A 14,011-nucleotide genomic window follows, 5' to 3' on the forward strand; every position below is an offset into this window, starting at 1 on the left:
GAGGAAGGAGAAAAAGGAAGTTTTCTGGAGTGAACCACGGACCAAGACATCGAGTGAGAGAATAAATGGTATAGTATTTAATTATTCCAGTCAGGAATTATCAGAATCTGACTTGACTTTACTTAACAGAGGCTTAACTTTTATACCCTCTCAAAGCAGTAGCTTGAGTGAACTTTTAATTGATTTGAGACTTTTTGGACGCTCAGTATCTTTGAAATTAATATTTCTGAATGCTAATAATGCACATAGAATAAGTAATGATTACAAGTTTAAACGAAAGAGCTCTTATATGCCAACGTTTTCTAATGCAATGGATAGTTTTATTAAACTATGTGAAAGAGATTTTTATGAGTATTTCAAAAAACGCAAATGCTGTTTTTATAATTTGACCAATCAAGAAAATGGTTCCTTATTTAGTTTATCTAGGAACTTAAGCATTACCATTAAGCCAGCAGATAAAGGGGGAGGGGTAGTTATTCTAGACACAGATGAATACAATGAATTGATGCTGGAAATGCTTACAGATGATGTGACTTATTGTAAAATTGATAGATTAATGCTAAAGATACATGATGAGCTTTATGATCTTATGATGTGTAGACAAATTTCACATGATATGTATGAGTTCTTTTTTGTTGAATACCCTGTGATACCATATATAAAAGGTTTGCCGAAGGTACATAAGGGAATTACACCGTTACCTTTGCGCCCAATAGTAGTGGGAGAGAGATGGGCGACAGTTACAGTCTCGGTTTACCTAGAGAAAATACTCAGTCTTTTGTTAGAAAACATACCCACGATTTTAAAAGATACATATGAATTAATTAGTACTATAAGTAATGAATTGTGTAGATCAATACCTACGACATGTTTATTAGTCACATTGGATGTCAAGAACTTGTTCACTGCAATACCTAATGAATATGGGTTGGAAGCTGTTAGAGAATTGTTAAATGATTCTTTCAACTTTAATTCTAAGAAACAGACTTTGATTTGTGCTTTACTTGACATTGTTTTGAATAACAATGTCTTTATGTTTAACAATCAGTTATATTTACAGAGATGGGGTGTAGCGATGGGCACCCCTTGCACAAACACATAAGCTAATCTTGTAGTTTATTATTGGGAATTGAATAATTTATTCAATAGTGAGCTATTTAAGAAAGTAATATTGTACAAAAGGTTTGTGGATGATATACTTCTATTTTGGAATGGTACAATTGTTGAACTAAATGATTTTGTGAATTTTATGGAATCCACAACTAGCTTCCTGAGATTTACGATGGAATATTCTGAATTAAGCGTTGATTTTTTGGATATTACCATAACAAAGGATCCAAATGGTTGTATATCCACTAACCTTTTTAGGAAGAAATGTTGGAAAAATACAATATTGGAATATGGCAGTATGCATCCTCGCCACATATTCCCGAACGTGGTAAAAAGTCAGTTCATCAGGATAAGTAGGTTGTGTAAAGAACCAACCCAGCTAAAAGAACAAGCGGACATATTACAAGATTTATTTATTAATAGGGGATATAAAAGAAACATTGTAAGGAACATTAGGGAGAAGGTGTTGGGTGGAACAGATTCGTTATGTAATGACAACATGAACAATGGCTTACAAGCGGTTGAAAAACAAGATAGATGTTATCGTAATTATATTTATTATAATAATAAGAGGGGTGTTTCTGGTGACAAGGTAACTTTTGTCACCAGATATACAAATGACAATAGCTTAATTACAGGCATCATACGAAAATATTGGCATATACTTAGTCTTGAGCATGATACATGCAAGATTGTAGGTATACAGCCAAGTTTTACGTACAGGAATAGTAAAAACTTAAAGAGAATTTTATGTATTGATCATAGCACATCATCTAAACAGTTACATTCTCTGAGAGAAAGGAAGCCTTTTGGAACTTTTCCTTGTGGCTTCTGTAATTTATGCCCTTTTATCAGTAAAAATAAAGTTTTTCAACACCCTAATATGGGGTTTAGTTTTACACCTAGATTCTTTGCCTCTTGCAATAATTCGAATTTGATCTATTTGGCAACTTGCGAACAATGTCAAGCCTTTTATGTGGGCTTGACATCTCGAAGGCTTAGAGATAGGATTTACAATCATATTTATGACATAAAAAAGAACAATCAATTGAACGCATTAGCAAAGCATATTGTTGTATATAAGGGACATACGTTTGTGTTTAGAGTACTACAATTAGTTAAGGCCACTGAAAGAGGAGGGAATCCTGTAAATAGACTGGAAACTATAGAGCTCCAGTGGATCCTCAGAATGCAAGCTCATCAGTATCCAGGCCTGAATCAATATATGAGTATTAAACCAATACTTGATTCACGCCCCCTAAAATAGAGTTTTGTTTATTGCATTTCATATTTACTCAGTTGATTTGATTTCATGTAGTGTACATTAATAAAATTGACATTGTATGCATATATTTCTATATATTTATAATAAGTTAAATTTTTTTATTTACATTGAATATAAATTTATGAATTTATTTATTAATAAATATTGCTGTATTATTACAATGATTAGTTAAGCATTGCCTCACAGGTATTTTACATATATATAAAAATGTTATTAATGTAATATATGTATTTTTTTTTCTCTGAGCATTATATGCTAGATGTTTTAGTAGGGGTATATTGTTTGTTAAATGACGTCCTATAATAGGAATGTGAGCTACTTTGAATGAATGAATTAATTGTATTGTTTTAATTATTTTATTGATAAATTGTTTAATTAGTAAATTTATGATCAATTTAGTGAATACTATTTAAGATGAGAGCTCTTTGATATGTTTAGAGATCTGAAGAAGCGTACTCAGCTTATCCACATTTTTTCCATTGGATTAAAAGTTTTATTGATTTATCGTGGTGGTCTAATCTTGTATTTTTTCTGCATTTCGCTTTGAGCCTTTCAAGTTTGGACTTTTGGGCAGCAGCGTTACTTTTTGTCTTAGTTATAAATGGATGTATATGATTCTTCACTTATTATGATCTTTGGATGGTTAATATTATAGAAAGAGAATTCTGATCATTAAATCTCAGAAATGCTGTGCTTAATGGGAATCTAAAGAATAAATTAGGAGTTATATAATTATGTAAACTCTACAAGAAAACAGAATTTAAATCCACACAACTCTATGTATGCTTAGAAAATATAAAACAGAATTTTTTTGTTTTGCCATGAATTGTTATCTGATCCTTATTTAAATGTGTTGAAAACTCTCTTTCTCAGATCGGATCATACTTTGGTGCAGAGTTGTGCGCAGTAGATTTGGACGGTGACACAAATACAGACCTCTTACTGATTGGTGCTCCACATTACATCAGGGAGAGACATGGTGGACTTGTGAAGGTGTGCCATGTACTAAGCCAGGTATGTTACAGAATTGTTTAATATATATGATGTTATATGGTGGGACTAAAACGGAAAGGTGCTGTACTGCATGCATAGTCAAGACCCCTATATCATATATGTTAATAAAGAATTGCATACTCTCTGAGACACCTTTTTGGTATGTTTAGATAGGCAAATAGATGGATATATAACTAGAAAAAGGTATAGACACACAAATATATATACAGACAGACAATTTTATACTTTAGATAAAAAAAATCCAACACCTTAAATGACTCAAGTTTTTGTAAATAATCCAAACTCCATAACAGTACCAAAAGCAGACAAGAACAGCTCAACAGAACAGTTTCAGTAGGACAGGAAAAACAGATATATCCAATCTGATTTGAGGTAGCTTTTGCAAGTACATCACCATTGAAGTTTTATTCTGTAGCATAGTCACCATTATGGGCAAATATGGACAGCTAGAGTTGTACATTTCTGTATAAAGACAGGCGACATAATCATACATAGAATGGAATTATTTGACATTCAATCCTTGTTACATAACTTATAACAGTATACTTCCAGAGTGATATAACTTGAAAGTATATTATTTGACACAAACCACAAAAAAACTTTATAAGTTGAAATGTCACCATTACAAGCCCTAGGAAAAATGTTTAATTGGGAAAAAAAATACACACACATTCACACTACTGTAAACATCTGCACTGAAAATAAGATAACAAAAATTACTAATATTAATCTGATGTGCAAAAGCAAAAATATAATTATCACACAACCAATAATTTCAGACCTTTGGAATGGTATGATTCTTGTAACATAGTCACATGACTCAAGTTATTTGAAAGCAATTGGCTGGAAATCAAGAGTTTCTTCTAAAGTGTTTTTTTTTTTGCTTTGTTTTGTTTTGTCTCTGAAAACATAGGGGAGAAGAAATTTGTTTTTGCACCAAACGTACTTTTTAGAATTGTGGCCAAAAAGTTCAGCCTTAGTCTCATCAGACCATAATACATTTTCCAACATGCTTTTGGGAGAGTTGATATATTGTTTTGCAAATTTTAGCCAGGCCTGGATATTTTTCTTTGTAAGAAAAGGCTTTTGTCTTGCAACCCTACCCCATAGGCCAGACATATGGAGAATATGGGAGATTGTTTTCACATGTAGCACACAACCAGTACTTGCCAGAAATTCCTGCAGCTCCTTCAGTATTGCTGTAGGTCTCTTGGCAGCCTCCCTGACCAGTATTCATCTTGTCTTTTCATCAATTTTGGAAGGACGTCCAGTTCTTTGCAGTGTCACAGTTGTCCCATATTTTCTCCAATTTTTGATGATTGTCTTCACTGTGTTCCATGGTATATCCAATGCTGTGGAAATTTTTTTGTACCCTTCTCTTGACTGATACTTTCAACAATGAGATCCCATTGATGCATTGTAAGCTCTCTGCAAACCATGACTTTTGCTGTAGCAGGCAACTGAGTAAATGTCAGGAAAATCCTACTAGGACAGCTGAACTTTATTTGGGGTTAATCAGGGTCTCTTTAATTGATGGCAGGTGTGTACCCAAGAAGACTGAATGCAGTAATTAAAGCAAAAGGTGCTTCGACAAAGTATTAGTTTAACTTATTGTATGTTTTTTATTTTTTATATTTCCCCCTAACAGGTTTGTTTGTTTTTCAATTGAATTGTACAGGTTATAGGTCACATTAAAGGTAGGAAAAGTTTTGAAAAGATTTATTGTGGTCTCATTTTTTATATCACAAAAACCTGGCATTTTAACAGGGGTGTGTACACTTTTTATATCCACTGTATGTATGCATATCTACAGCTAGCGTACAAGGAAACAAAGTATACATTGTCTCTCAAGCCTGTTAAAACCAGAATTTGTCCTGTGACCCTATTCAGTCTCCGTAACAGGATGGAAATAATGTGGGATAGCCTAGAGTCTTGTTGTCCTGGACTCCTACCCATTCTGCGTGCAGTCATGTCAATATGATACTCACACATGTGCTTCCATATTCTTTCTTTCCTAGTAAATGCAAGTCACTATTATTTGTATACTGTACATTGTTTGGTTAAATTATGATGCAACCATGGAGGAGCTGGTAAATGATCTCTGTTTGATCAGTGTTCTACCCCAGTAAAGAAATTGAAATTAATAAATAAATACACAAGTAAATAAATAAACAAGTAAATACCTCTGCTGAGGACATCAGTCACTGCATTTATTTCTTTAAACTGCTTGAACTAAGACCCCCAGATTCCACTGGGAGACTTTCAGATGACCAGAACCCTGTCTGTCCACTGTCAAGAGGAGAGTTGGCAATGCTGCTTGAGCCTTCTTTCAGCCAGACCCCTGGCTCCTGGCTCATTATTTGAAAGTATATCAGGATCAATGCAGAAAACATCTAAAATTTTTACACTGTTGGCAACAGATTCTGCAGGAAAAGGATGTCCTTGTTTTTTCACAATTGGGTAACCAGATGAATATGGTCCCTTCAAGGGACTCCTTGGTATGAGGTGCTTACATGATCCTTGCCATGGTTACAGTAATTTGGGTAACCATAACTTGAGGACTGCCTTCATTAGACTGATTTTAATTGTTTCCTTCACGTCTCCACATTGTGGTGCACTGGCAGTAGCTGTAGTAGTTATTCCCTTTTGGATCTTTTTTATATCAGACCTTTGCCACATCCCCCCTGATGTGGTGGGTGTGTTTTACAGCATGAAAGGGAGTATCTCTTTGTCTCCACTGGCTCCACAACTCCCCAGTTCATGTAAGATGGATAGATTAGTTATAGAACAGCCTTGTTATATGAGAGGTGGACCACTTTTGAAAGTTTTCTCTATATACACATTCTGTAGCAGAAGATATATCTCTTTGCCCTTCAAACTCAGAAAATAACTTGAGGTCAAAGTTATTTCTAATGATGCTGAACAATCAGGTTTCAGTTTGGCATCTAAACAGGCCAAAAGGTACACATTCCTAATCCTTTGCTAAGAAAAAAAAGATAGTCTGGCAGTAGAATATTGGTTGAGGTATATTCCTGGTAAAAGTTCATTTTCTGAGAAAACAAACATCATGGGAGACACCACAAGTCACATTTCTGATTAAGTCACAAAGCTGAGTCTCCAGAGGCCTTGTGTGTAGTAAGCTATCCAGGAGTCAGGCACTACAGATTTCTTCACCGCAACAGAAAATATGGTCCTCAGCAAGTTCTGCTCCATGCAAAATGTCATGGATGTGGGCAGCAAATGCATTCTTTGTAATGTGGAGGGGAATAGTCCTGTGTGGCTTGCCACCATTGTCCTTAATATCTCATCTAAATGTACAGTTTGAAGGATAAAGTCCAAAACTCATCTTTTCATGGCCAAGAAGGTTGCTGTTCCGGGTGTTCAGATCCCTTGCAGCATCAAAATGATCCTAGACCACATTTGGTATATTCTGTCTGTCTGGCAGGAAAATAACCTTCATCAAAGGTCCTAGGTTTTCCTTTTGCCCCTAACTCCCTTGGAGACTATACTCCATATGTTCATTTGCCGACCTTTTCTTTAGCTTTTAGTCCATTAACTAACGTTGATATATCTTTTGAATCTTTAATTCTCCAAGGAGATTTGGCTCAACCCATTCTGATAGTTAGGACTCTTACTTTTCTATTTCTAAGGTTTCACACCAGCTCCAATTTCTAAACTTGTCTGTGATATAATACCACAATTTTCTATTTACTTCACCTTACTGGGAAAACCTTTTTTTTTTTTTTTTAATTTTTATTAGCTTTTAGCTTTATTTTTAAGTATAATAATAAGCAGTGTGGTCATTTTGGATATAATATCCAGATTCCTCTGGTATTGGTCCTCAGAACCATAACAAACTTTGAATTCATGCTATAGCTAATTATAGACCTTTACTCATAAACCCTCCCTATTCTCTCCTCTGTATTAATAGTGAATCCCTTACTCAAGATTCCTAGTCACCCCACTCCTTGGGATTGTATGGTCTGGGGAGGAGGACTGCTGAAGTACAGAGAACATGTTGGACCAAATCCCTTGAAACGCGTTTATATTACTCTGTTGAAAACTCAAACTGTCGACAGTGTAATAATCGACACGAAAATGTCGAAACCCAATAAAACTTCCCACTGGTACACCTGTAGGATTAGGTCCTCAGCCGAGTGCCCAAGCCAAGTCCTCCAGCACCCTCTCTGTAAATCCAGTGCTTCATGTTCCTGCCCCAATTAACACACACACACACACACACACACACGCACACACACACACACACACTGAGAGATTTAATTTTCTCACACACACACACACACACACACACACACACACACACACACACACACACGCACACACACCTGGGAAAGGCTGGCACAGGTCTACTAGCTGTATCCCTTCTGGCCAGACTATAAGGTAGTTTCACTGCCACCAGACACTCAACAATCAGCTACTCTAAGGCTTTTAACAAAGAGTGTCCAATTATACAGTGTAATATTAATATTAATACAAATGGTAGTAATTCACCAAGACGGCTAGGCCTTCTGGAGTGGCCCACACAGTGTCACCAAATAAATATAAGTACTCTCAAAGTTTAGATACTCTCTACAAGAACCAACTACAATACAAGTTTTACATATATTTAATAATAAATAAGAAAATACATGAAAATACTGAATATATAGTCATAGTAAACCGTACAGTTCAAATCACAAGAAATATTGAAAAGAACACTGAAGGACAGATTCAGACAAATAAAGAAAAACAGTATCTAAACTAACCTTCATTATATTTCTGACTGAATCTAAGAGAATTTTACTGTTCCTTAGTAACTTACTGACCTGGGCAAGGCAAGATGAAATATGTGAGCAGTCTTTCTATTCAGGCCCCAAGCAGAATACTCTATCTTCTGAGATTACTCCCTGTAAACTATACTATCCAAGATGATTTCCAGAATGACCTCATGTAGTCACATGACTCTAGTTTCCCACAATATCTCCTTTTGAAGTTTGAGACAAGACTTTAGCAGACTGCTGCAATACACATTTGGAGCTTTTATGGCAATGCCTGGAGCCAGAAACATTTACAACACTTCCCCGTTCTTTACAAAAGCTGACAGATAATGGCTGCTCCCAGACCAGCCAGCTCTGGGCCTACTCAGCACTGTGGGGGCCGTTTAATGATTTAACAGCTCATTTACATTTCCCTTATTCTTCTTAAAATATGTCAGCTGGTTAACCATTGCTGTGCCTGTGTCCTATTGAAACATATGCATTTAATTCAGTTACCATAATACATGCACACTTCTCTTCATTTCAGCAGGGTGCACTGTTGATACATTTTAACACAATTAACACAGGCAAAATTCACAAATACATTTTCAGCACAAACATCTGTACCAATCAGCTTGATATACAAATGACATATAATTATTTACAAAAATTCCAGCTAGCTGTGCTGGCACAAGTCCTACATCCACTGCCCTACTTCCATCTGGCATGGCTTGGCAGTATCTCCTATCATCACATCTACTGACTACTTTTATTGGTTAGTATTAAAGATGACTAGGTAGAAGAATGGTGATTGTTACTGAAAATTTAAAATCAGCTTGAAACTTTGGACTGCAGTTTAATTTTGGCACACTACACGGCTTTCATTTCATACATGGTAAGGGAGAAAACCATTGGCTAATTTGAACATCAACAACCAATGTTTTACACTTGTTTTCCCTCCACATGCCCACATTCCTAGATGTTACTTTGTAAGAAATATTTAGATTTGAACTTGATTGTCTTTACAACATTGTGACTCAATGCTCAAAAGTCCCGAATCCCCTAAGAAACCCAAACTGCTTGCCAAGTATTATTTTAACTTATTGTAGTTCAAGTTTCATTAAGTCTGAACAAACTTTAATAGACACCCCCTATTAATTTTTGGTTTATTTCCAAGTTTTCTTTCCCTGTTCATAGGAGGTATCCCTTAGTTCAAATGAAGACAGTTCCACCTTGGTCCTTGTTCAATTTATTTTAGTTTGTTTTATTTTACTATTTTAGATTTCCTATTATTTTCTTTCTTTATGTATTCTGTTCTGTAATTTTTATTATTTTTTTTAATTAATTTAGTATTTTTATTATTTATTCTTTATTTCTATATTTATCTTTATTTCATTTGCGAGACCTCAGTTTCCTATCCCTTTTAGAGAATACACTCCATATGTTCATTTACCGTCCTTTTATTTAACTTTCAGTCCATTGACCAATGTTAATAATTTTTTTAAATCTTCTTTTCTCTGAAAGGATTTATCTCCACTCTTTCCGATACTTAAGATTTTCACTTTTCTATTTCTAAATTCACCCACCATCTCCAGATCTGAAGTAGTTACTTCATTTGATCTGCAACCTGTGGGTGTCGGATCCGACCTCGGATCCGATCCGGCAGCTTTCCAAGCTCCAAGATCCGAGCTCCTAGCTCCTCCCCCTACCCATAATCCCCTACTATCAACCACATTACCTCAGATCGTTTTTTTGCCACGGCTGAAGAAGCTTCTCTGTGAAGAGCTCCTGGCTGGGTGAGATCATTGCTGGTTTTAAACCAACTTTTTTCAAACAAAGTTGTCGTTGTGTGTGTGTTAGTCCCTTTTTCTACTTCTTGTGCTAGTTTTGGTCCCTTTTTTGTTAATTTAATCACTAGCTTATCTTCACTCCCCTCCCCCTCCTAGTGTTTGGGTGTGTGTGTGAATAATGTCTGAAGGGCCTAAGGCCATTTTTTCTAAATGTACTGAGTGTGGCCACAAGCTTTCCCCCAGCTGATGGCCACACTCAGTGTGTTTTGTGCCTGGGGGCAACCCATTTGTCAGAGGCCTGCCAGATCTGCGTGGCCTTTAACCCCCGGGCACTTCGGGATAGGAAGAACAAGCTGATCCTGGTGGGAAAGCTCCCCAGGAGTCGGCTTCTTCTTCCTCGGGCTCCAGCTGCTTCGGCAGCTTCGGCGCCATCTATCCCCTTAGCTCTACCCGGGACTCAACCACCCTCATCGGGTTTGAGCTCTGGGGAAACTAATGCCTCTTCCCTTAGAGAGAAGAGGCACAAGGATAAGGAAGGACATACGTCCCACAAAAGGCGGGCCGAATCTCATCCTTCGGCTCCGCCAGTGAAACTGCTTAAGTCTCCCTCGAGGGTCTCCGGATCCCCCTCCTCTCGGCGCTGTTCGCCCTGTTTCTCGCCGGAGGAAGAGGATAGGTCTCCCTCGAGATCTTCGAGGCGGCCCTCCCGGCCAGCCTCTACTACTTCATCCAGGTCAACCCGAAGCATCTCCGAAGGGGATATGGATCGGATGATGCGTCGGTTCTTGCAGACCCAAATGCAGATGGGGATGCTCTTGCCTCCCCTCTGGGGAGTGTAACCCATATTTGCCCCGATCACTCCTTCTCCAACTCGTTTTCGGGTCGCGGAGTCATCGGATCCAGGCCCTTTTGGACCCGGGGAATTGTCGGCACCGATAGCTGTGGTCTCTTCGACGCCGACTATACCTTCGAGCTTGTCGGACCCGAGCTCTCGGGGCCGAGGGCTGAGCGTCAGATCCGAGGGAGTTGCTGTGTCTTCGGCGCTGTTGGCGTCGGAGCACACCTCTGCCTTGGTGCCGACTGCATCGGCTCCGACCCCGATCCCTTCCTCGGATCCGAGGAGATTGCTCTTAGAGGCTGGCGAGAGTGGCTCTCCTTCGGCTTTTGAGGTAGTGGAGAGGGTACTGTCGAGGTCCTCCAGATCCTCGACCCGGGCTTCAGATCCACCCCTGTTGATGCTATGTTGGTGGCGGCAGCCACCAAGAAAGAACTCGCGCAGGAGAGTTCTTCGGTTCACCCGCCGGATAAGGAATCTCGAGCGCTTGACTGGATTGGGAAGCGGATGTTTGCTTCAGTGACCTTTTCCATAAGGGCGCTGAACTATATGGCACATACCATTAGGCTACAGCGAGACTTGATTAAGGAATACGCTGCAGCCCCCCCGGAGTCCATGTCGGTCCCAGACAAGAAGGTTTTTGAGACTCGAATGGCCACTCTAAAATCCATCTCCAATACATCTATGCGGCTTCTCTCCCATGCAACGGAGGGAGCCGCTAGAGCTAGCGGAGCCGGGGTCGTCTTGCGACGTCTCTCCTGGCTCCGTCTTTGCAACTTCACAGATCTCTTCAAGGCGTCCTTCACGAATGCCCTTTTTGACAGTTCTGCCTTGTTTGGCAAAACTGTTCGCGACACGCTGGTCCAAAGCGAAAAGGACGGGAAGACGCTGTCTGCCGTCGGAGTCCGCTTCTCTAATCCCCAAAGATCCTTCTCCAGGAATCAGAGGGGACAAAAGAAGCTGTGGTTCTGTAAGTCTCAGCAATCCCATCCTGCTACGGACCACTCGTCCTCTAGAGGCAGAGGAGGACAAGGTGGACGCCAGCCCAGAGGCAGAGGGGGGCCACGTAATTTCGGGTCTAGAGAACTTTTCTCGGACAGACCTGCGCAACAGCCCTGAGGGCTTGCCCAACTGTCCCTCTCTGGAGGCAGTCGGGGGGCGGTTGTCGGAGCACCTGTCAAACTGGGAGTCCCTTACAACAGATCGATGGGTGCTCTGGATCATATTCAGAGGATACTCCATTCCATTCATAAACCTTCCCCCCAAACCCAGACGTCTCCCCGATGTCCCACCCGATCAGAGGGAGGCAGCGGCTTTGGAGATTTCAAAGCTGCTAAGAAAAAGAGCCATCCAGCCCGTCCCCCCAGATCAGTCCGGATTGGGTTATTACTCCAGGTTCTTTTTGGTGCCAAAGAAAACGGGGGACCTCAGACCCATCTTAGACCTTTCCGCTCTGAACCTGTTCATACCCAAGGAAAAGTTCTGGATGGTCACTCTCCAATCAATTCTCCCCCTTCTGTGGGAGAATGACTGATGTGCTCATTAGACCTCAAGGATGCGTATTACCACATCTTAATGGACAGACGATCCAGGAGGTTCCTCCGGCTCGGAGCCAGTCATTATCAATTCAGGGTTTTTCCATTCGGCCTCACCTCAGCCCCCAGAGTGTTCACCAAGGTCATGGCAGTGGTTGCAGCCCACCTGAGACTCCAGGGCATTCAGGTCTTCCCCTACCTAGACGACTGGCTCCTCACCGCGACCAACAGGCATCAGCTCTGTGTGGCGAGAGATTATGCTCTGTCTCTGGCCCACAACCTAGGCATCTCAGTGAACGAGCAGAAATCCTGCCTGTGCCCCACTCAAGCCCTAGAATTCATAGGGGCCAGGTTAGATACACGAATCTCCCGAGCTGTTCTAACGTCAGTCAGGCTGAACAGCTTGTCGTATCAGGTGTTAGCCCTTCTTCGGAGCCCTGCTCCTCCGGCAGAGTTAGTCCTGAGGGCACTGGGGTCTATGTCAGCAGCGATCAGTCTCTCTCTTCATGCCCGATATTACAATGGACCCTTCAAGTCCAATGGTCCCTGTCGATCCACCCGTTAAGCACGCCAATACCCCTGAGCAGGGTGTGCAGGGACTCCCTTCTGTGGTGGTTACAGGCACAGGAACTCAGAGAAGGGAGGCCCTTTGTGATTCCCCCGGTCAAAGCCACGTTGACCACGGATGCTTCTCGCCTCGGGTGGGGGGGTCATTGTTCAGGCAGATCCGTTCAAGGCACGTGGACTTCCCTAGAGAGCGCATTGCATATCAGTGTCCTAGAGATGAGGGCGGTGCTTTTGGCGTTGCAAGCTCTCCACGACCTTCTTCCCCTAGGGACTATTGCAATCCAGACAGACAACATGTCAGTAGTCTGGTATATAAACAAACAAGGAGGGACCAGATCTTATCCCCTGTGTCGAGAAGCCATGAGAGTGTGGGAATGGGCGATTTCCACCAACCGCTTTCTGATAGCAATGCACATTCCGGGACGGTCCAACATATTAGCGGACAAGCTAAGTCGAGTGCTCCTCACTCCATACGAGTGGTCTCTGAATCCATCTGTTGCGAAGCAGATCTTCCACAAATGGGGTCAGCCTCTGCGATCTTTCGCTTCTCCTTTAAACACAAAATGCAGCGAGTACTTGATAGTTCCCCAGAGGGAGACCCCAGAGACATTCTAGTCCATGCTTGGCCTCCCGGACTCCTTTATGCTTATCCCCCCTCCCACTCATGATGAAATTCATCCAGAAAGCCTGTCGGTTGGGGAGCAGAGTTATCCTCATAGCCCCATTCTGTCCTCGACAGATCTGGTTCCCCTTTCTCACAGTATGGCTCCTCCATGGATTCTGGATCCCAGTCCAGACCTAATCTCGCATCCAGCAAGATGCCATACCCCAAATCTGGTCAATCTCAAACTTGCTGCTTGGTTGATCCAGTTCCATTAATGGCTAGGACTCCCGGTATCTCATCCCCCGTTAAGGCCATTCTGGTGGCGGCTCATAAACCGTCTACCAGAAAACTTTACAACAGTAAATGTAAACGTTTTTCCATCTGGGCCAAAGACAAAGACTTGGACCCATTTACTGTCCCTATTCCGACTATTCTGGACTTCCTTTCCCTGCTTTTTAGGCAGGGAGCAAGTGCCTCCACAGTCAAGGTGCACTTGGCGGCCATCTCCCATTTT

At 40.7% G+C, this 14,011-nt stretch overlaps 1 protein-coding gene across 1 annotated transcript in view; it reads left to right on the plus strand.

Moving 5' to 3' along the window:
- The window catches only part of LOC122814359 (integrin alpha-X-like), an 845,034-nt gene that overhangs the window by 751,223 nt on the left and 79,800 nt on the right, over positions 1–14,011 (plus strand). Inside the window, exon 13 of the mRNA XM_044086945.1 lies at positions 3,269–3,409. Coding sequence (XP_043942880.1) covers positions 3,269–3,409 — 141 coding nt within the window. The remainder of the gene's footprint in view (positions 1–3,268; positions 3,410–14,011) is intronic.

Source organism: Protopterus annectens, chromosome 10.part0 (assembly GCF_019279795.1).
Source record: "Protopterus annectens isolate FY-2018-M chromosome 10.part0, PAN1.0, whole genome shotgun sequence".
NCBI lineage: Eukaryota > Metazoa > Chordata > Ceratodontiformes > Protopteridae > Protopterus > Protopterus annectens.